Here is a 23,880-nt window from a genome sequence, read left to right on the forward strand (position 1 = left end):
ATAGTTGATCACTGAAACACAAGATTTGACTAACCTAACAATTTTGATCATTGCTGTAGTATCTGTTCTCAAGTTGTGAACTTGACAGCAGATATATTCCTTTGTCCAGTCATCCTGCTATAAGGGCCACGCTGTCTTTAGGGACCTCCAGCCACATTGTAGGCTTGCAGCCTGATGAATGCCCTTGAAATATTGGTAGGCACAAACAAAAGATCTCCTAGAGATCCTTACATATTCAAAAGCTATACATAATTTTTCTTTGTTTTCTAGTTTGCTTCATGTTCAAAATGTTTACTTCAGCCTCATCTTTCTCTTCTTATCTGCTAAAGTTATTTTTTTTTTTAAGTGTGCCATTTGGGTCAACATTTTAGGACTGGACACACTTTGTCTAGCTTGTCTGAAAACTATCCTTTTTTTTTCTCCTCTGTGTGTGTATATATGTTTATATGTATGCGTACATGTATGCGTACATGTATATATATATATATGTATGTCTTACATGGACAAGAATATGTATACATACATGTACAGTCACACAAGTGTGCATCTGAAGTATACCATCAGCATTATCTATAATGGTTCTGTATATTTTCATTTTCTATCTGTTATCTTTCAGGCTGCATCTAACATACTTTTTCAATTAACAAGTCCTCTTGCATTTTATTGTCACAGAATTCATTTGTCTTCAATCCCTACAGGGATGTTAAGCATATTATTATAATTGTTTAGAGCACTTCAAATAATTTAAAACTGCACTTAAAACATTCTATGGGGTTTTTTTTGGTACTATGTGGCCGAAGAACATGTTGATGAGTGTTACTCAGCATGAAGATAGTAACTTCTAAATAAGCAGTTTCAGAAACTTGTTTTATCCAGACCATGTTACAATGTAGCTTTGTTTGTTCATAGTTAGATGGGTCAAAAGACCCCTTTCACAAGTTTTGTTAAATCATATAATTGCTGGGTTTTTTTCGTTATTGACTGATTTTGATCTCCTGATTAGACACTGGTAGCAGATTCACCAGTGGTTCAGTGAAACAATTTGTAAATATCTAGAAATTTACCCAGAATCTCCTGTGCTGCTCATGTTCTTATTTTAGGCTTTTTCACCTCTTATTTTCCATAAGCATGATCTTTTTCTACCTCTGTTATTTTATTGGACTTTTTTCCCTATTCCTTGTTGTTTTTTCTTGTCTGCCATGTTTAAGTCTCCTATCAAGTCCTTTAGCAGAATATTAAAACTTCTATCAGCTTAAAAATTTGAGTTTAAATGGCTAGAAAATAAACACATTCTTAGAGAGCCATCATATGATTCCTGGTGGGGTAGTAGTGTGATGAAGTGAACCACATACTGCATTTCTCTATCCTCATGCCTGAAACTTTCAGCCACCTTGATGCCTCAACATTATTTTATATATATGCAAATTCAGCTTCTTTTTAGTTTAGCAACCAGCTAACTCAAGAAAGTACACATGAACTCCTAAAATTTTTGTGTTGCTTCTATTGAGTGTATATATACATCTCTGGTTTTGGCAAACATTATCCACACTTGGCACAGTAACTTCTGCCTGGTTTTTGGCTTTTTACCCTTTTGATCTCCCCTCAACAACTCTGGGTTTACTGTTTACCTCAAGTTTTTAACTTAGAATAATTTTCTCCCAGTGTCAAAATTATCTTTCAAAGGCAAACTTTCTGAATTAGAATTCCTTCTAAATGAATGCATTTACAATACAGAAGTTTGGCAAGTTTATTTTTGTTTAGATAACAAAATTTCTTTTAGCATGGAAGATGGTGAGAAGCAAGATAAAGCAAAAGAAGTACAAGCTGAGCAGCTAGAAGAGGGAAAAACAAAGAAAAAGAAGAGAAGGCACGGCCAAAAAGTTGAGAAACCAGAGGCCGTTATGGCTAACTTCTTCAAAGCTTTGGAAGTTTATCAAACAAAAATGCTTGTAAGTTCCTTTAAAATTCTTTTAGTCATAGAATTTCTATTTATGAAATACAGAACACTTGTTTGATATTGAAGGGAGAAATTACTTCACGAAAGGAACATTGGCATGAGTTTTCAAATGACTGGCTGTATTCAGTCTTCATGATTTTTGTAATACTTCATGGAATTATATGAATAGTTTGTGTGTGTAATTTCTCCTGTCTTGGTCCAAAATGGCAGATTAAATACTTGAGCTCCTTGTTAGGAGCTCCCTATTTTCCATAATCTAATTTCTAGACTATAATTCTGTTTTCTATAACATTTTTCTTTGTTCTTAAAACCATCAAATTATGAACTCTCTGAAATCTTCTCAAGTAGTTTATTCCAGAATTTCTTTTCCAGACTTCCTTCTAGAAAATTTTACTTAATGTTCTATTTCAGTCTTTCCTGTTGCAATTTTAAGCCCATTATTTTTAATATTGCTTACCATGAAATGGGAGAATAGGCTGCCAGGAAATGCTCATTTTAACTAGTGTATGAAGGCAACACAGTTACTTATTTACTTTCTTAGAAACCGTGCTGCCTACTTTCCCTATTTTAATACTAGTTACAGGCCACTTCTAATTTATTTTTTTTTTCACTTTCAGCACTACTTGGCAAGAAATTTTTATAACTTAAGGTTTCTTGCTCTATTTGTTGCATTCGCCATCAACTTTATTCTTCTATTTTACAAGGTAAGATTATGCATTGCTCCTTAACTGTTTTTTGCTTATTTCCAGAGGAATGTTTAATGATGGTTTTGAGGCTTGTAAAGTCATTATTGCAAGCCCTTCAAACACGAACTAAAAGCATTTAGGTATGAAGTAGTTAAAATATTATTATAAATTTGGTAACTAAAATTTGTGATACTAAACCTATTCTGTTTTTATTTTACTCAGGCTGAATGAAAACAGATTAATTTCATTCATCTTTATAGCTGAGCATGTGTTTGTAGGCACTTTTTTATTTACTCACATAAGTCTGTTATTGTTTGGATTGATTATCTTGTCACTGGAAATTTGAAATCTAACTAAAATATCAAAATTGTTGCTTTTTTTTTTTTTCTCTCATTTGTTTTAAAGATACTGTGAGACTTCACCTGATTATTCTCAATTATTATATTTCTACTTTTTCTAAAGAACCTTACTGATTATACTCATTATTGACTGGGAAATAGTTTATATATAATTTTAGAATCAGATTAATGTCTTAGTTTAACTAGATGAGTTCATATGTTTTAGTTATACTTAATTTGTTCATAATTTTTTTTCATGCCTGTGAGGCCTAGGGTTTGTTATTTTGGAGGGAGTTTTTGCTTTATTTATTTTTTCATATATTTTCATTAGTACACTCTAATAAACATCAATTCTATTTTTTTTCTATTCTGTATTTCCATATGAGCGTATAACCCAGTTTTTATTCTTATTCACTCCACTTTCTTTGTTGTCATTGCCAATATGGTTGTTAGTGACTGTCGTGATGAAGGTTATTTTTATACTGGGAATGGGACTTTGATTGGTATGAGCAGGCAGAAGAAATATAAAGAAAGAGAGGCCTTTTCATACAGTTCATATATATATATATATATATATATATATTTTACTGATGAATAAGGTTATACATTCATACTTAAAACTTAATCTCAGAGTTTTACCTGAATCTAATGAGTTGTTTCACTTTCTTGTGTATAACTCAATGATACGAAGCAGAACATCTGCAGCCTTCACTAATTTTATTCCAGAATCTTCACAACCTCTGTCCATGAAAAGGAGTGAGTAGAATTAACTAAAGAGAACTCCTACCCCTAAAAGCATAATTTTTTTCCTTTCCTTACAGATTTGAAGTCCTTAAGAAAAGTCCTAATTTATCTTTATTGTGGACTCCAGCCCTTTTAATTATCCCCTTCTAGATACAGCATACAAGTTGCAATAAGCTGATGAATCTTGCATTTTGCAATATTACTTTTTCTAGTTCTGTTGTTTACAACCAAAAACTTCAGAGAAGACAAAAGCAACTGGCTGAACATTCAGTCTAGATGTAACTGAATCTTGATCTCAGATATCTTTAAAAGCAATTCCTACAGCTCTTGGAGATGGGGTAGATAAAGACGCAAAAGGCTTTTGAAAACTGGGTAGAATTTTTGTGCACCGTTCCAGGAGAAAGACCATCAGGGCTATTTAAGGCTCCTTCTTGCTTCTCTCTTTCCATTCTACATGGGTAGAGAAGATGTATTTCAAAGGTATATGCAGATGTCAGCTTCTGTCTATGCCAGCCCTTTTCTCCCCACTCTTGTGCTTTCTCTTTAGGTCTTGTGGGACAGTCAACAGCCCATTCTGTTGCAGAGTGACGACAAAAGGTTGTTTATCAGTTCAGATCTGTCTGTCATAGACAGGGAAAGGTCAGCAGGAGCCAAACAGGACTGAACAGGACTTCAGCTTTAAGATAAAGCTGTCAAAAGTAGGATATTTAGGGCTTTATTTTAAAGGCCATGTTTTTAAAGTCACTGGAAGAATTTAGGGCAGTATGTCAGCTTTGTGTCTTGGGGTATTTATGAAATACTGAATAACTATTAATTTTTAGCTTTAAAATAATTCATTAAATAAAAATTTATGGACAATATACAAGTTGATAACATGAGGACTTTGTTTCTTTCTAGACTCTAGTAATCAGGAACAATGCAGACTACAAAATAAACCCTAAATTCAGTCATATTATATAATCCTGTCGGTGCTTGGTTCTTCCAAGAAAACATTTTTGCATAACTTTTTTATTGTCTGCTTTGGTTTTGCTATGGCACTGTTAATGAGAATTTGTAAACTGTCATACACCTGTACTGGCTTTTTCTAGATTCTCTTTTCAGTGATGTGAGATGATGTGGAGACTTCTGCTGTGAAAATGAAGGACATTACTGTTCAAAGCTAATGCTCTACCATCTTCCCATGAACAGGCTTTGCAAACTTCATTCTAGTAAAGGAAAAGCTTTTAAGTTTCTTGTGTGTTTTCAATATGCTTGACTTTCTCCCAGGTGACAGAAGAGCCACTTGATGAAATAGAGGAAGACTCTAATCTCTGGAACTCTTTTGATGAAGAGGAAGAGGAGGAGGGCATGGTTTTTTTTGTTTTAGAAGAAAGTACAGGTTACATGGCACCTGCTTTGAGAGCATTGGCAGTTATTCATACCATCATCTCCTTTGTCTGTGTGATTGGATACTATTGCCTGAAGGCAAGTTCTGAATCTTATTACTAATCTACTATTTTTAAAGAACATTGGCTGTGTCCCAAAGTGAGCTTTGGAGCTAATACTGGAATACCTCTTTTTACCTAATTGTTTAAAAATTTTCGCTATTCAGTATGTAGATGTTTTCCTCCTGTCTTCAGTCTGGCAGAGATGGAGTTAATGTTCTTCATAACAGCGTGTGTGTTTTGGATTTGTCGTTGAAATAGGGTTGGTAACACACCCACCTTCTTTTGATTAATGGTGAACTGTGCTTGTGCACTTTGAAGGCCTTATCTTTGCTTTACCCACTCTGTGCGTCCCCCAGTGAGTATACTGGGAGGGGGCACAGCTGGGACAGCTGACCTGAACAGACCAAAGGGCTAGTGCATACTGTGTAATGTCATGCTCAGCAATGAAAACTGGGAGGGGGAGCTTGTCTTCCAACATGACCATTGCCCAGATACTGACGGGGCACTGCTCTGCTTGTGGGAGGTGCTAGTGTGATGTTTGGTTTTATATAGTGTTATAAATAGTACTTAATACTGTAGGTAGATATCATGGTTTCTAGAAATATATGAGCCATCATAAAGATGTCCACTGTCTCTTTCATAGGTACCTCTGGTTGTATTCAAGAGAGAAAAGGAGGTAGCTAGAAAGCTGGAATTTGATGGATTGTACATAACCGAACAGCCATCTGAAGATGATATTAAAGGACAGTGGGATCGCCTGGTTATAAATACTCCGTACGTAAAATTAAATGGTTATATGTAAATCATTTGTAAATATCATAGCTCATTAAGCCATTGCTCACTATTGAGAAACTTTTAAAAATATAACTTCCATCCCTTTCAGTGACTCTATTTCACATTCATATTGGACAGCAGTATTCTCCTGCCTTTCTTTCCCGTGTCATGCTAATAAAATTTTTATATGACAAGAGAAGTAAATCTAGTGTAAAATAGCAATCCCAGAATTCAAGTAGGTCTGACAGGAATTACTGTCAGATTGTACACATTAGCAAATACTTCAGTAGTCAAACACTGTTTCTTAGGAGATTCATCTGCTGTTCTGTGAGTGAATGATACAAGCAAGTGTAGGCAAGAGAAAGAAAAATACCAGTAAGCTGCAACAGTCTGTAGGAGTGGCAGAGGGAAATACAGCAAGTCAACTCTCTTCTCTGGAAACAATGTCATCTACAGGCTATTTTTCAGAATTTATCAAAACAACTAGAATCATGTTTTGGTACTAGTGTACCTAGGCTTGGATTCCTGTCTTTCTCTAATAGTATCATAATTTAAGGACAGTACAGAAAGCTGGAGAAGAATGAAGTTGTATTAAGTTATTTACAAGTCACAAAGTAATTGTGGCCAGTATGTGCAGGCATAAGTAAGCATTTGATAAAAACAAGTCAGCAGATAATAATCATATAAATGCATCAGAGTGACAATATACTGCCAAATAGCCAAAATACCTATTTTATCAGTCATACTCATTTTTTTCACATTATAAGAAGTGCCCTTAGTACCTTTATTGAAACTAGAATGTCTAAAATATCAGAAATTCTTGAATGCTCTGTTTTCCTACACTTGAATTTCAATAATTTTTCCTTAATTTCAGTAGGAAATACAGATAGCGCATATTTTAAAGTTACAGTAAAAGGTAATTGGGAAACTGAAGAGCTTGCTTAATTTCTAAGTAATTTGTTAATTATTGATAGCAAAGTAGCTAGACAGCCAGTAAGCAAAACCAAGGATGAACTAATGAGATACATTGTCAGCTTATCCCAACCGACATGCTGTACAGCCTGTTCTCAGCATGGTGCACTATCTGCTGAAGTTGACAATAAGATTAAGGCTAACTTAAGGAGATTAATCCTTCTCTCTGATGTCAACTGACTCTCAAGGTTTAGGGCAGGTATTGTACCATCAGGTACCACTGCTGAAGAGTACCTGGTGCTGTGTATTTATTGAACAAAAGAGGTACCCTGATAAATGCAACACCATTAGATATTTGTGGTAAAAGAGACACAAGCTGGCTACATTAGAGACATAGTTTGCTTAAAAGTCTGAGAAAACAAGGAAAGAAAGAATACAGAATGTGGGACCAGAATGTAGCATCTGAGTCACTGGAACCATTTGCTTTTAGCTGGAGTAATTTCATTCAGAACTTCAATTCAGAAAAGTCGAGCATGTAATAGTAGTTGGGAAGCTTTCCTCTCATCCCAGCAGAACAGTGTTCTGGAATCTCATTCTTCCAATGTTAACACTTGCTTTTTTTTATTTTACTGATGCTGTTCTTTAGTTTAAAAAGTTGTTTTTCTTTTTTACCTTGCTGCATATTTGCTGAACTCAGTGTTACATCCAGGGAGAGAAAAACCTAAATTTTGTATTGTTTCCTGCTAAATGGCGTTCTGCAAAACTGACATCACATACAGTAAGACCATCAGAATGACTAGTTTCTGAGCACTGCTATTTATAAGACAGTTTAAGAAAAATACTTTTTTATGATCCAGTTGAAGATCAGGGAAGCTTTACTGATAAGAGAGAACACTATCTTTTCTCTTGCAGGTCAAAGTTGCTGTATTTCCTAGTGTCTGTTGTAATATCACTCTTGAATAAAACTGTTTACTTATAGAAGCATCATGGTTGCTCACTACTCTGAAAAAAAATCCAGGAATTTTCAATAAAAGATACCCTGACATCTCAGTACTTAAGATTTAGTGCTTTGTTTCTTTCTCTTTTGTATAGGCAATAGATTTTCTATAAATTACCCGTGTGGACATGGCTGTTCAGAGGCAGATGATGCAAAATGCTCTTTAGTTGAACTGTCTTGCAGCTTAGAATTACAAATGTTTTTTACCTTGTCTTGCTTTGGGATGTCAGATCTAGTAACAACAATATGATAAACCTGAGAACAGGCTTACCACTGCCTCCTGTTTTTGCCAAATGATCTTAGCAATTTTCTAGGATTTTTAAAATATTTTCTGATTTTTAATTTTATGTTGGCAAACTGTCTACTAGTTCCCAAGTGTTGAGCCTCTATTTGAAATGTAATCCAGTGAACTTAGAAATCATTTATGGTACGAGCCTCTTTTATTTTCCCCTGAAAATCATTGTCTGTATTGATTTTATGGCTAGGAGCAATTAAGTATTTATTTTGGAGATTAATGATATTACAGTGGGTACCCTACTATTATTGAGTTGTTAGGCTCATTAGGTAATAATTAGCCTACTGTCCTTTTTTAGCCAATCATCATCTTTTTGGATGTGAAAAAGAAAAGGAGGGGGGGAGATTTTTATTTTGCAGCAAATTATAATTAATGATAGCTGTTGTCCAGTGTAAAAGAAACTATCCTCATAATTCGAAGTCCAGTGTGTGACTGAATTAAATTGTACCAGAATCTGTAGTGATCAGGAACTACTTTTTAAAGTTTTGTTGTTGTTGTTGTTGTTAAAGAACTTGTCAAAGTCAAATAACTTGAAATATCTTTGCCTTATCTGTGTAGGTCCTTTCCTAACAATTACTGGGACAAATTTGTAAAACGAAAGGTAGGCTTTTTATATTTCTATTATGTTAGTCACAGCAATAATCTGCTAGTCAGTTAATTCGGGTATCTGTGTAATATACTTCTGTACACATAAATATACAAATAATTGAGAACTGCAATTTGTTTTATGGAAGTCGTTGTGGTGTCTTGGTGAACAGGCAGCTGCAGCGTAGGTGGGAGGAGGGAGGAAGACACAAGGCTGTGCTTTCCTTCCCAGACTCAGGCATTCAAAATAACTTTGTGCTGTCAATCAGGCACACAGGTCTAATTTACAGTCATTGTCATCTTTAGGATACAAAGCCCCCTCATCCCTCTAAAAAAAGAAAAACATGCCAGCTTAAATGATGGCAAATTATACTTAAGCTTTTAGATAATAGCCTTTAATGCTTCTATTTTCCTTTTTTTATGCTCCTCCTGCCTGGCTTCCTGGGAGTTCTGACTATTATAGTAGTGCTAATTGTGAGAGACTTTTTTTTTAAGTATTTTTTTAAAGTAGGGTGAATGTCACCAAGGTCTTTCTCAAAGCAAAAGTTTCTCTTCTTACATTCTTAGGTTATTAATAAGTACGGAGACTTATACGGAGCAGAGCGCATAGCAGAACTTCTGGGTTTGGACAAAAGTGCCCTTGATTTTAGCCCAGTGGAAGAGAGCGAACCAGAAGAGGCATCTCTGGTGTCATGGTATGATTTTGAGATTCACAGACAAATTATGTGTTGGCATAACTGCACCATCAAATATAAAAACTGATTTTATATTGGAACTGTAGCGATGTTTTCCTTGGCATGGAAAATTCAAATGGAGAATTCTTCTTAATGTGGAAGTAAAACAAAAAACCTTCTTGTTTGTTCTAAAATAAACTTATACCTCTGTTATCTAAGTCAGAAAAAAATCGTGAGTTGATGCTGAGTCAGGCAATCTTTTGTTTTAAACAATAATCAACGCAGCATTGATTTTAATATATAAACGAAAAGACAGAAAAAGTATTGATAACAAATATGTAGATGCCAGGTATCTAGAAAAAAATGTTTTCCTGACTTAATCCATCGGTGAAGATGAGAGTTTGACAGTATCCAAGTCCCAGATGATTTAGGCTCCTACAAGAGTTTGGTTTCCTCGGTACTTGAGGCACACAGAAGGTTTTCCATTTGCGTGTGCTCTAGTGGCTAACTGAGTATTTGGAATCTTGCAGAAGGCATCCACTTTTCTCTCGGTAATTTTGGCAACAGATTACACTAGACAGAACAACTTGTCTCTTGAATTCAATAATTTGGGTTCCAAATTTTGCTACTTTTGACAAGCATTTTAATTTTTGTAAGTCTGGAGTATGGCAGTATCACTTCTAATGAAATGACTCCACCAGTTTCAATGGTTTAGAAACTGTGTGTGTACGTAGAGGTAATGAATAGTCTCTGAATAATGAAGCACCTACATCACTCAAAAAATAAACAGGTAATGTATATCACCACCTTCAGCAAATAAATGTGAAGCACCAATCCTAGTTTGTTGTTTTTACTTAGAGAATTAATTACTTAATTTTGACATTGATGCATTTCAAAAATTTTGTATTTCCTAGGTTAAGTTCCATTGATACAAAGTACCACATTTGGAAGCTTGGAGTTGTTTTCACTGATAATGTGAGTATATTAGCCTACAAAATTATGCTTTGCTTTATCCAAGAATGATTGTATGTCTTCCACCATCTGCTTTTATTTTAAACAAACATACACAAATAATATTGCATTACAGAGCCATTTTAAAATATTTTTTTATGGCTTGTGGTGTATGAAATTGCTTTAATTTATGTGATAATTGTCTTTTTGATTCCAAATGGCAGTATGCATCTCCTCACTATTAATACAATGTCAGCATTTTGGAATTTAATGGTACATTCATTCAATTTTGTAGAAATCAGTTTAGCAACCAAAGCTATCTTTTCTAAAATAAAGCACAGTCTACAGAAAGTTATCATTTTTTATTCTTGAAGCCTGTGTTTGCCATGGTTGGTTAATTATTTTCTTTCATACCTCCTCACTTGAAAGGACCATGCTTGTATTAAAATTCCCTTTTTTTTGTGTGTGTGAATTCTCTTTTTGCATCCTCTTGAGCATTCCCAAACAAACAAGAAGGCCGAGGTGAATCAAGTGAAGATGTATAAATTCATTGTGCCCGTAAAGCAAACTGAGCCACTGTTCTTCAATAAGAGCTTTCACATCAAAGTGGCTTCAGGTTCACTGCCTGTTGAAAGCACAAGCTGCTTTATGTGTCAGGTTTTCTGGGTGTCCTGGTTGACATGGTCTGAGACTTAAACAGAGTGAAGTGTCTCAAGAGAAATACAATATATTTTCTCCCCTCTGGAATGCATATGAAAAATTAAAGTATTGTGTAGCAAGCTCTCCAACCAAAACAGTTTAAAGGTAGGGGATTTTGATGTTAATAACGTATATGCTGAAGACTGCCTTTAAATGTATAAGATAGAGGTCTCATTAGCATAACTAAGCAATAAACACTCCTTAAATGAACAGTGAAGATGGTAAAAAAGACAGAGTAGGACAGTCTTTTTGAACATGTAAAATACAGGTATTACATTCAGATTGTGGTTCCAATCAGATCATGATGGTATTACTTTATTTCATGACGTGAGTGACTAGGAGTGAGCTATATTCTGGATCCGACAGTGCACATTAGCACCTGCTAACACTTCATCACTGTGCACTTTCTCTGCAGTCGTTTTTATACTTGGCTTGGTACACGACTATGTCCATCCTTGGGCACTACAACAACTTCTTTTTTGCTGCTCACCTGCTGGATATCGCCATGGGTTTCAAGACATTGCGAACCATCTTGTCTTCAGTCACTCACAATGGCAAACAGGTTAGTGCTACATACAGAGGTTTGAAAATGAATGTGTTTTGTAACAGTACTGGAAAAAATTGTTTGGTACCTACGAAATATTGGAATGCAATCCATTTTGATCATGACTGAATTAAAGAACAGATCCTATTGTTTCTTCTGCAGCACATTTAATACATGTTAAATCCTTTGAAATGATAATAATCTATACCCACAGAGTGCTGATAGCTAAAGAAGGTTTGTCACAATAGAAAAATACAAGAATAGGAGTTAAGACTTAAGCACCTCCTCCTCTGTGCTCAATGATGAACTGATTGATGATAACTAATAAGAATTCACAATCTATCCTCAGCTACAGCAGAAATAATGACTGGGCACTGAGATTTCAGTGTCTTTAGAGCTGTGGGCATTTCACACTATAGAAAATGTTTATATGTCACTTTGTCATGCAAAAATCAGATTATTAAAATCCACTTCCAGAACTAATTGCCGAAACTTATGCAGGGAATCATTCTGCATAAGCTAGCGTACCAACAAAACCCCGCGGCTTAACTCTGACATATCCTTTGTGTTTTTCCTGCAGAAATTGACCAATGGAAGTTTCTTCCCTTATTAGAAAAGGAAGTTTCCAAAGTAGTAAATGTGAGAATGTTTTCAGTGTCATCACACAAATTAAATCTCTGGTTTTATCCCCTTCTTTTTCCTCCAGGATGACCCAAGTCATTTTACTTTAATGATTGATATTTTTTCTTTGAGATTTTCATATATGTAATACTCAAAACTCTTTCAACTCAAAAGCACAGCTTTGAGTCTGTATTGTTAACAAGGAAAGATTACTTTTTCTAATCCTGTTGCTTTTCTTGCTAGCAGTTATGAACACTGAAAGGCAGCTGCATATTTTCAATGTAAATGTTCACTGTGGGAGCATACTTACATATCTGCAGAAAGTGATAAACTGACAATCAGGTTGTTCAATACTCTTCCATTTATTTTAAAAGAGTAATATCAACTGTTGCACTTTTAAAAATAGATAGCCTTCAGTTATTCCTTTCCAGAGGTGAACCTTCACCAGCTCCAACAACCAATATTATCTAGTCTCATTAACTGACGAACTTTTTCACCTAAGGATCTTATTTGCCTAAAGGCAGGACTGGAAAATTACTTTTTCTTTGGTTATCTAAAAAGGGTTCTATCCACTGTATAGATGGCTTTGCGAACCAGCTGTGGAACAGCAAATAGACTATGATAAGTCTTAATAAGGCCCAGCTGAAATTATTTATCAAATTAACTGAAGGGGTTTTTTAATAATTTAATTTTCACTGTATATACAGTTCTTCAATTTACTAGAGTTTCACTTTTAAATTAAAGAGTGGAAACTTTGCTTCAGTGATACATAGTTTGTATGCATATAGCTCAGAAAGATGGAAATAACCTCAATTTCTTGGTACAGTTTTTCCCTTTGATTTTCACATGAGAGCAGGGTAAAGTGACACCTCTACACTGATCCAAGCAATAGGGAGACCTCAAAGCTGCCCTAACTGCTCTCTGTAGTTTCCTTATCGGGAAAGGTACAATATGATACATTTCCAATACTTAATGCACTGAGCTATCATATCTCTTCGGACAAAATGAAATTAAAACCTACTTTCATATCATGTCTCCGTTCACAGCTTGTGCTTACTGTAGGACTCCTTGCTGTAGTAGTGTATCTTTACACTGTTGTGGCGTTCAACTTCTTCCGCAAATTCTACAACAAAAGCGAAGATGAAGATGAACCAGACATGAAATGTGATGACATGATGACGGTAATTAAAACATCACTAGCGTGCTTCAAATTTCTTCTTCAGTTTTCAAAGGGATACTTCAGATAAAATGATAAGCAAGGAGAGATGCTTTTTTTCTCAAATCCATGGGTCTCTTCTTCTTGCTATATGTAATTTTGAAAATGTGAATAGTCTTGAAATGCCCTCTGCATTCTCTGCTGGTTTAAACTTAACAGTAGATAGATGACACTCACCAGTATAGCAGGATATTCTGGACTTTCTGCTAAATACTGCAGATTGTGATTTGCTGCAACTCTTTCACGTGAGAAGACGGCAAATCTTAAATTATATGGAGGAAATTTCATTACAAACTGGTCAGCCATGCAGAAACAGCTGTGTTGTTGTAGCACAAATAAACCCAGTTTGTTTCCAATGTTTCCAAGTGTGCAAGCTCTCCCAATCCTGATTCAGTTTACGTGAAGTATATGATGCTATTAGCACTAGTTCTAAAACCATGCTCCAAACTGCTTCCAATTAGTAATTCAGACATGAAGTAAGAAGCTGAGGGTGAGTAGAGGGAAATTAAAACTTATTATGGGTGATAATATAATGCTACTAATTTCCCTTCTGATCTCCAGCTTTTGCCACAGAATGTTATTTATATAATATTAAAAGATACTCTACAGTACGTTTTATGATATGAAGAGGATTTTATCTTCTTACTGTGTAAAGAGAACAGCACAAATTCAGGTATTAAAAATGTAATTTTCTGACTCTGTGGCCAGCTCATTTCTTCCATGGAATAGTTACTCTCTGTCCTGTGTCATATGGCAAAGATAGAATGAAGTACCTCAGAACAGAGGTGTGTCATAGGCTTCACAAAATGATCTTCCCTATTCTTGAACTTTCTTTCAAACACTGAGTGCAATTCAGATGTGCAAATGAGAGGAATTCTGGAAACTGCCTAAGCATTATCATTTAACTGGTCCCTCTGCCAGCTGGATACAATGGTCTGGTCATAAAAAAGATGGAGGAGTAATTGGAATAAGGAAACTATATTACATTATAAACCACTCTACCTAGGGAGGCAAATCAATTCCAAGTTACATTTTTAAGTATGATTAAACTAGTGCCAGCATCTTTCGCCAAAAATAAAGTTGCATTATAAAAATGGATGTATAGTTCTGTTTAGCATTTGTTTATGAAAGATCAAATTTGTGAAGTTTTATGATTATTTAACACAAGCACTGCTGTCTCAAGTGACTTCAGAACACCGGTTTGGTTTAGAGATGGTGACTGAAGGTGCTTTACAAGATTCTGTATGTGATTCATACAGGAATATCAGTAGTTTAGCACTCCAGCAGAAGATTCCATTCTAATATACTTACATAGATAAATATCCAGATTTTTAACGTTTTTTTTCCACGTAGACTTATATGTTCAAAATATATGACACACAGCAACGTTTTTGTAAAGTCCTTTCTTCCGTATCAAATAGAAGACAGGCTATGTTTCCCAGATCACAAGTAATTCATAGTATACTAAACCAGATATCTAGTATTGCAAAATGAAATTATCCAGAAAACACCTCAACACAGATAGATCTACCTGTAGTGAATATGTCACATTTGCCAAAATTTCTAAACTCCATTACAAGATTTTAAAACTTGTCCTCTGCTTACTCAGAGCAAGCTAGAACCTTAGGCATTAATATAAGGGGTAGAATATAATTGAATACAGTAACAGATACAAGAAAAATGCCCCCCAAGTGGTCTTAGTCTGTAAGTTAAGTCCTAGGGAGTGAGGAGAGAGTGATGCGACTCCCCTTCTTACCAAGTGCACTTGAAGATGTAATCACATTAGTTAAAATAACAGATTTTTGGTGCAGTGTATGTGACATGTGAGGAATGTTATTATGTGTTCTTTGTTACTGTCACTTGCAGAATCATTCAAAACAAAACAAACAAAAAACCACACGAAACCTGAACACAATCAGCTGTTATGGTAAATATACCTGTAATCTGCCTCTCTTTTTTTTAGTGTTACCTGTTTCACATGTATGTGGGTGTAAGAGCTGGTGGTGGCATTGGAGATGAGATTGAGGATCCTGCTGGAGACCCTTATGAAATGTATCGAATTGTCTTTGACATCACGTTTTTCTTCTTTGTGATTGTTATCCTACTGGCCATTATTCAAGGTACAGTCACTTACCTTAGCAGAGACTATTGGAGTTTAGTTTGCTGAAGTTCTGCAATGCTATGTTTGTGTTTGAGGTAAATTTATCAGTATTGTGGTGAAGACTTATTTCTGAGCTGATAAAATAATTAATTCTGAAAGTAATAATTTTGTACTTAATTAATAAATAATGCATTGTCCCAAGTACTACACAAAGCACAAGGAACAGAACTTACTTGGGTTGTGGTGTCTATGAACACATTGACAGCTACCCAGCAATGACACAGCATGTGCAGGATCACTGTTCCACCTGTAATAACCATGTAACCTCGGGGAGCCGTGCTGTAGGCACTTTGTGTCACACCTTTGGTTTGGAACCACCACAGCTGGCTGGGGAACGGAAATGTTTCCATTGCAAAGGGGAAAGGACAGGGAGAAAGTCACCACGGCCACGTACCCACTTCCTCTTTTGTTTAGAGAATGATCTGCAGTTTTAATGGGTTTACAGAGGATGAGACCTCCTTTCAATGACTGTCAGTATTCAACACTCATTGTATAAATCAACCTAAGACTGTTAGGCAAAAAAACACTGTTTTATGGCAGTCTGGTAGCAAAGAAAAAATGTAATCCATCTGCACTGAGGAATACTTATGAATACTTCTAGTCCTGCTAATGATCCAGCACTATTCTTAATGTGTAGAAAGCAGAGGAATAATGCTTCAAATGTGAAGCAGGATCCCAAACTGGCCGAGGGGCTGCAGGAGCAGAGTTGTCTTTGTTGAACAAAAGTTGGGATACAAGAGTTCTATGAGAAGGAGATGAAAATGAATTTTTGTCATGGGAACAAAAGAGCTGAGATCATGGAAGCTTAAATTGACCAAAATTTAAGTACAGAGAAGCCTTTCCACTCTCAAGATGGTACTTCTTCGTAAGAGAAATTTTTCCTGCTAAGAGTGCAGTGTAAACAAATGTTAGATGTCTGGAAATTGATAGATAGTAACTTGAACTGTTCAACCTAGACATAACTACACTGACCTCCAAAGACAGTAGAGGATGTCTGACAGATATTACTTGAAATATGAAAATTGCTAAGGACTAAAGTGTTGCTAATCTTCCATTTGAAATAGGTCTGATTATTGATGCTTTTGGTGAATTAAGAGACCAGCAAGAACAAGTGAAAGAAGATATGGAGGTATGAGTAAGCACATTATATTTTTTACTACTCTATTCATCTAGATTGTTACCAGTTAAAATAGTGTCTTTGAGTTACAATTCTTTTGTAACCACAACTTGTGTTTCCAGACCAAATGTTTTATTTGTGGAATCGGCAATGACTATTTTGACACAACCCCACATGGCTTTGAAACACATACTTTGCAAGAACACAACTTGGCAAACTACCTGTAAGTATATTTTACTACTGGAATTATGATAAAGAGACCTCTCAGCTCCAGAGTAATTTAGTGCACACACACACATTGCTGACAATCCTAAGACAGAATTCCATAGAACTAAGGAATATCTCCATTCCTTTCTGGTCTCCCCTCCTCTGCTCCACACTGCTGGTGATCACCTTACATGAACTACCTTAGTGGAATGAGACCTGAAGGCACACCAACTCCTTATTCCTCTGGAAGGAAACCCAGATATGTGGAATGATAGGGAAGAACAGTTTAATAAGTTGCTTCAATTTGGAAGTTTTGATTGTGACTTTTAAGGGCTTGATAACATTGACGAGACCATTAAAAATTAGCCTCAATTTGACAAAAAGAAAACCCAAACCAAAATGTCAAGATTAAAAAAAAAAAAAAAAAAAAAAAAAAAAAGAATGCATTTCTGCAAGATTCTTCAAAAATAAGCTACGAAAAATAATGTACAAGTCTAATCCTATACTTCAGTGACAGTGCAGCTTTCTGAAACCTTGAAGCAATCAAGAGTTGTGTTTAGCTTGTTGCCCAGATTCCCGAGACAGTGATTTTCTACTTCCATTAGTATAATAAATACAGAGCAGATCAAAGAGGATATTTTAAAAGTTAAATTGGCAGCATTGGTTACTCATACAATAACGATAATTATATGAGTGCCAGCAGAACCAAAGGAGCTGAGCTGGTGGTATCTATTAGTCTGGCTTTGGAATACTGCAGCTAAATTTTTGAAAGCCTCCTGGTGTGGAGGCGCATTATTCCTTGCATAGCAACTGACTCTGCAAAATCAATGCACATTACTTTTGTGAGGCAAATTTCCATTAACAGCCACAGTTTTACCAGTCTACAACCTCCAAGCTTTTCTTACTATATTAAATTGCTTAACTAGTATATGCGAATATGTAATTTACAGTAAATTAAAAAATAGCCATTTCCTTAATATTAGAATATACAGTGAACAATCTTTCTAACCTGGTTGCCCTTTAACATTTCTCTAATTAAAGTCCTTACTTTACAACGAAAGCACATACCAAGTTTAATTCCAAATACACTGCATGAAACGTGGCTGACCAAGAGTTGTGTTACATTTAAACGGACCATTGCTAGTGCTCAACAGCTGTCCTCATCCCTTCAAACTCTCCATGTTTGGGTGAGCCCAGGTAGCTCACATAGGCTCAGCTTATGAGCTGTATGGCATTAAGCATTTGAAAATCTTGGTGCAGCTGAGTGTTTGTCACACTTCTGACTTCTTGCACAGTCTCCATAGTAACTTCTTCCAAGGTGAGATGGTGGAACATATGTGTATAGGAGTTGGCATATGCCTAAACCAGGTATTGCTCCTAGCACTGAAATGAAGAAAATGCTAAATCACATTTTGCTACTTCCACAGATTTTACATCTGTTCACACTTCCACAGAAGTGCTGGAGGAAAAACTTTTCTCCTTTAACATAGGCAATTTAGACACCTAATATAATAACATCCTTACTTTGCTGCTTGGTGTAATCTCCCTCACATTACCCCAGTCGAGGAGACGTTAGGCAGAGATGTTACCTTTTCTGCATTAATACCCACGTTATGTGCTTGTTTCAGGTTCTTTTTAATGTATCTCATTAACAAGGATGAAACTGAGCATACTGGTCAGGTGAGTAGAAAATTATGGTTTTTTTCTTAAGATTATAGTGCAGCTTTTTTATCTTCTCCAGCCTTGTAGTTGTGTACCACAAGGTGGAACTGATGTACCACCAAGGAGAGGAGATGATGCATGTCTTCTGCATGTAAAAGAGAATGAAGGGTTAAAAAAAACAGGGAGGGGATGAGCTGCAGAAGTGTGTTGTTCTGCCCAGCACTGAACTGTCAGAAGTCAGTTACTAGTAACCTTACTGTCATCTTATCTCTGAAATGAAACCCTGAAATATAACAGTTGTAGTTTACTCCCAAAAGACTAAGTAGTTACTATAGCCTAAATCCACACACACACATACATATATATATATATAAAAATATAGGTATATAGGTATACGGATGTGTGTATGTTATGTTTAGTGTTGTTAGGCCCTAAATGTAAATAAATAGGATGGAATATATCTTCTTTCAAATAAGCAGCTGTTAAGCAAGCACTACAGAAGTACCTTATCCTTCAATGTTTTCCAAGCAAACTAAACCACATTTTATATATACAGATTGTGGACATGTTTGCTCTGATATAACTAGGCTGAAATTTACACTTACACAATTTTTCTAATAGGTCTTAAATGTCAGTAGTACTGAATCAAGAAAAGTGCAGAACAATATTTTCACAAATGTTCTTGAGTTTCAATGTCTTCACAGTTCTGCTCCATAGTAACAGGCCCTGTACCTGGTTCCTGGTAGAAGTTTCTCTAGAGCACTCACTGCAAGGTGTCTGTTGAAATAAATACTCTTTATCATTTTTAGGAGTCATTTGTGTGGAAGATGTACCAAGAAAGATGCTGGGATTTCTTCCCAGCAGGGGACTGCTTCCGGAAACAGTATGAGGATCAACTTGGCTAATATTACAAAAGAAATAATTTATTGATGAACTGTTAAGATCTAGTATACAAAAAAACTTCCTTTATTCTCATTGTGTAATTTCACGGCTTGTATTTGCTTTAAACGTCTTTAAACTTCAAGACATATATACAACTTGACACTATTTCATAAGCTTTTTGTACCTACTGTATATGAACAGGTCTTCTGTTGGAACTTTAATGAGAAAAGAAAAAACTATGCCAGATGAACTTAAGCCTTCCAGTTCAAACACAGTCTGAAATTATAACAACTTCTTAACCACATCGTTAACCCAGTGTTTGGCAGTACACTTGAAAGGGCTAAAAGGTGTCTTAATTGCACATTAGACATATTTAAGAACTTGAACATCAGAGGCCATGCCTCAGAAAAGATACTTTAACTAACTGCTGTTCAGTTTTTCCCCCCCAGTATTTGCTAGTGAATGTATTAAGATACAGCTTGAAATGCTTAAAGCAAAGAATACATTTTCAAACACTTTGTCAACCTTGAAACATTAAGTGCCTTAAAACCTCTGTAGACATAGCTATGCAAACTTTTTGTGTTAGTGTTCGATGAACAGATCCATTATTGCTTGTCTGTCTTTCTGTATGAAATTACACTTGAAGTTTGTTTATATACTACCTTCAATAACAGCTTATTAGATGCTGCTGTTAAAGGACATACACTGTTTCAAAATGAATACAATTAAAATCTTAGGCCAAAACAAAACAATGCTCGATGGTCACCTGCAAGTAGAAGTTACTAGGATTATGCATTTTTTCTTCTAATAAAAAGTGCCCACTGCAATAAAGTATTATAAACCAAATACTACCTTTGCTGTCTTCTTTCTCATTCTTCTACAATATGGAGATGTGGCGTGAGGATGGTGACTAAAAATACACGTATTCATTGTTCATTCATAGCTTTATTTTAAGGACTACGTATAGGAAGTACAAGCTGAAATAAATGTGCTCTTCATGTGCTGTGGCATGCATCATTAGCGAAGAAACCCTTAATTAATTTCATCATAAATTTTACACCTCTGTAAGAATATTAGTCTTAAACAATTTTCAGTCGCATCTAAATGAATTTTGGTTGCACAGAATTTAGGTGCTAGCAAAGAAAACCAGCTATTCGTACACCGAACAAAGTGAAAAGATAATGAGCAGATAAAGGAAGATTGAATTTCCTGCTTAATGTTTGCTATATTCAACTATTCATATAAGAAATCTGAGCTTCAGGAAATCATGCTGTCCAGCCAGTCTTCAAGCTCTTCCTCAGTAACGTTTTTAGATGTACTCTGTTGTGATGCTGTACCCTTGTCTTCCGGCATGTCTAGTTTTAAAGGGTCTAGAAAAAGTGAAAAGAACAGAATTGAGTATCTAGAAACAATTCCATACCAGCTCTTTGTCCCGGATCATTTTGCTTTTTAATGCACAACTGACTCTATTTAATCTCTGTCTTGAAGTACAGCAAGTCATATTCCAAAAATAGTAGCAACAATTTAAAAAAAATAAATAAATCAAGAGGTAGCTTGATGAGCTCAACCAGAGCAATGTGGCTTGTCTGATTGAAGGAGGCAGGGCCTGGGCTGCAGCAGGTTCTGTGTGACACCCCCCCCCCCGCCTTCTCTGTTCACAGTCCTGCCCGCTGCAGAGGAAAATCATACACAAAAAATCAGACATGCTAAAAATTACAGCATTGTAGACTGGGGAGAAACAGCAAACCATCTCCATCGTAACTGACAAACGCTAGTATAACTGCTAGGAATGCAAACAAAAGGGTTTGCCAATTTTTCTGAAGTATAAAAATGTATATGTTTTGTTTCCGTACTAAATTGATTTTTTTTTTTTAAATCAATACTAGTAAAGTGTGAAAACAGGATTTCTAACAAGCCATCAGAAAGAGCTGTCAAGTCTTCTGTATACTATTAGCACAGTGAACTAAGGCCTGATGATAGTGTTACATAAAAACTTTATTTTATCTTCCTTTCACTAAAATTCTCCAGCAGTGCATTTATTTTTTTTTTAATTTAAAATATTGCTGAATCGTAAGACCAGTGCTGTTCTGCAGAAGAATTTCTCTTAATACTTAAAATGAACTGACAATGGCGAAACTTTAGTTCAGTGGGGAGTTAAAATTGAAAAGGAACAAATGGGTCAGAGAACAATCCCAGATAAATGAAAGGCAGTATGACAGAGGTAATGGCAGCAGTACTGTTTGATGACTGGCTAATTGAGAGTTCAGAAACATCAGCAAAACAGAAATGGAAATTAAATAAGGGCATGCTGAGGAGAAGAGAAACCTTACCATTTTCCTTATGATTCATTTTCAGCTCTTTCTCAGCTGCTATGTTGTAGGATAATGCTCCTGACACCGGTCTGTTTTCTGTATCAATGGGAGCATCTAGATTTAGGAGAATATCTAGTTCTTCATCCAAATGGTCAGTCTCTTGCATTGATGGTGGATGAGCTCCCTGAAATGGTTCTCCTGCACTTGTCCTAGGAGCATTTTTGCTTCCAGGCTCTGATGGAGCAACAGAATCACCAACAGGAAGAGAGGCCAGAACAGTTTCACGTTGAGCCAGAGACTGTCGGAACAGCAGCTCCCTCCTCTTGCTGTCTTCAATGATTTTAGACTTCATCTGTGGGAGCTCTACGGGTGTTGATGCCTAAGAGTACAAGAACGAACTTGAGTCTTTCTAATGAGTAACCCCACTTTCACCATTCTAATTTGGATTGTAATTCATATTTCCTGCATTTGATCACTTAAGAAGGTACAATGAGTTTCAGCAGAATGTAATTCAGAAGTAAATGTTAACTAAAGTTATCTTGATAATGCTTGTACAGAAACAACTACAAAATACAAAGTCCTTTTATCCCTCATTATGGAAGATGAGATTGAATGCTATATCAACAAGTTCCTTTATTTCACAAACACTTCCTGGAGAGTTACTTTTCTTTAGTTCTGTAATGAAATCCCATTAATAGTCTGAATTTTGGAATTACTGAAGTCATAATTTGGCTAGAAAATTTATGCCATGTTACATCTTCTCTCCAAAATGCCATTCTTGAAAGCACACTGTATTATAGGTCACTGAAAGTCATTTAGTTATAGAATATAGCTGTATATTTTGAAAAAAGTTACCAAATTACAAAACATTATCATATAGTGAAACAAGAAATGGCAACTCATTAGTTAACCACGGAACACATTCTGATTTTATCGGGATGCCCCGGCATTTGTAACACTGCGGCATATCTTACGACCACATCACCAGCCGGAATTACAAGAGAAAGATTAAATGTCATAACACATGCTTTATAACCCTGATAAGAGTTCTAGTCATGGTCTTCAACTTTTAAGAAGAAAATTGTATTTGAAAGTAACATTTATTTGCAGAGTCTCTTAGACACCACATCTGCAGACATATTTGAGCTCTCTTGAGAAACAGCGCAGTTGTGTCAGTCACCAAAGGACTTTGTGCAACTCCAAACAGAAGTAAAATTTCTTCTGTAAGGGTCATGTTTCTTTGCCTTGATTAAGCAGGTAGATCTTTTTTTAAGAACTTTGGTTTTACACTCAAGTCTTGTTGGTTCATTTGCGCTTATGAGTATTTTCTTTTTTACAGTCTGAAGAAACATTTTTTTCTTAAAATTCTCTTGCCTTTCTTTTTCTTCACCAGAGCATAAATGCATTTTCTTCACCTGTTTGATTGACAGTTCTACCTGTTCTAACACAGATGCAAGTTTGATTCATGGAATAAACATTTATGTTGATATTGGCTATTTAGAAGAATATATCACAATTAATTAAAATAATGAACAGAAAAGAATGGGAAAGCAATTTCAGAATTTTGCTGCAAGCTTTTAACAGCTGCTAACAAGAGAAGCAAATAGACAAGCCAGTGCAATCATTCCATGTCAAACACACAGATACCTGCCTTCAAATCTCATGTGCTGCACATCGAAGCATTTTGTTTAAAGCCAACAAGTCACAGACAGTGCTGGCAAAGGGGTATCCTGCATTACCTGCCATTCGACATGCCAGTCTCAAGAAATGTATTTAATTATAAAATACATCCAACTTATGTTTGAAAACCAAGTTTAAAGTAATCATTCTTGCATAGATTATTTAACTTAAAATATTTACAGCATATCACAGCATTACCTGCACGAGTTCAGCAGCTACATTCAGCCTCAAGTGTAGAGGCAATTCCTGAAGGGCCTGGACCAGTGACTGGCAGTCAACAGAAAGCGCAGAGAACTGAAACGTAGTTCAACACACAGTACACATGTATTAAAAAAAAATTAACTAACAGTGAATAATCTATTACATTCTCCTGTTCCACACATTCAAGGAATGTGAAGAACAATCTAATGAATACACAGCATCTAAAAGATATCTGCAA

General features: G+C 35.6%; 2 protein-coding genes across 11 annotated transcripts in view; one reads left to right on the forward strand and one right to left on the reverse strand.

Moving 5' to 3' along the window:
- The window catches only part of RYR3 (ryanodine receptor 3), a 242,759-nt gene extending 222,459 nt beyond the window's left edge, over nucleotides 1-20,300 (forward strand). For all 10 annotated transcript variants that reach the window (XM_082058587.1, XM_082058594.1, XM_082058592.1 and 7 more), the window contains 14 exons: nucleotides 1,781-1,949; nucleotides 2,575-2,661; nucleotides 4,992-5,189; nucleotides 5,796-5,926; nucleotides 8,689-8,731; nucleotides 9,283-9,410; nucleotides 10,304-10,364; nucleotides 11,455-11,601; nucleotides 13,251-13,385; nucleotides 15,384-15,540; nucleotides 16,646-16,710; nucleotides 16,821-16,921; nucleotides 18,534-18,585; nucleotides 19,377-20,300. In XM_082058587.1, coding sequence (XP_081914713.1) covers nucleotides 1,781-1,949; nucleotides 2,575-2,661; nucleotides 4,992-5,189; nucleotides 5,796-5,926; nucleotides 8,689-8,731; nucleotides 9,283-9,410; nucleotides 10,304-10,364; nucleotides 11,455-11,601; nucleotides 13,251-13,385; nucleotides 15,384-15,540; nucleotides 16,646-16,710; nucleotides 16,821-16,921; nucleotides 18,534-18,585; nucleotides 19,377-19,472 — 1,570 coding nt within the window. In that variant the 3' untranslated portion in view covers nucleotides 19,473-20,300. The remainder of the gene's footprint in view (nucleotides 1-1,780; nucleotides 1,950-2,574; nucleotides 2,662-4,991; nucleotides 5,190-5,795; nucleotides 5,927-8,688; nucleotides 8,732-9,282; nucleotides 9,411-10,303; nucleotides 10,365-11,454; nucleotides 11,602-13,250; nucleotides 13,386-15,383; nucleotides 15,541-16,645; nucleotides 16,711-16,820; nucleotides 16,922-18,533; nucleotides 18,586-19,376) is intronic.
- Nucleotides 20,301-20,374: 74 nt separating this feature from the next.
- Nucleotides 20,375-23,880, reverse strand: part of AVEN (apoptosis and caspase activation inhibitor) — a 98,687-nt gene continuing 95,181 nt past the window's right edge. Inside the window, exons 4-6 of the mRNA XM_082058598.1 lie at nucleotides 23,640-23,735; nucleotides 21,780-22,140; nucleotides 20,375-20,819 (exon numbers count right to left, since the gene is read on the reverse strand). Coding sequence (XP_081914724.1) covers nucleotides 20,707-20,819; nucleotides 21,780-22,140; nucleotides 23,640-23,735 — 570 coding nt within the window. The 3' untranslated portion in view covers nucleotides 20,375-20,706. The remainder of the gene's footprint in view (nucleotides 20,820-21,779; nucleotides 22,141-23,639; nucleotides 23,736-23,880) is intronic.

The sequence above is a fragment of the Streptopelia decaocto genome, assembly GCF_964273445.1.
Source record: "Streptopelia decaocto genome assembly, chromosome: 7".
Classification (NCBI taxonomy): Eukaryota; Metazoa; Chordata; class Aves; order Columbiformes; family Columbidae; genus Streptopelia; species Streptopelia decaocto.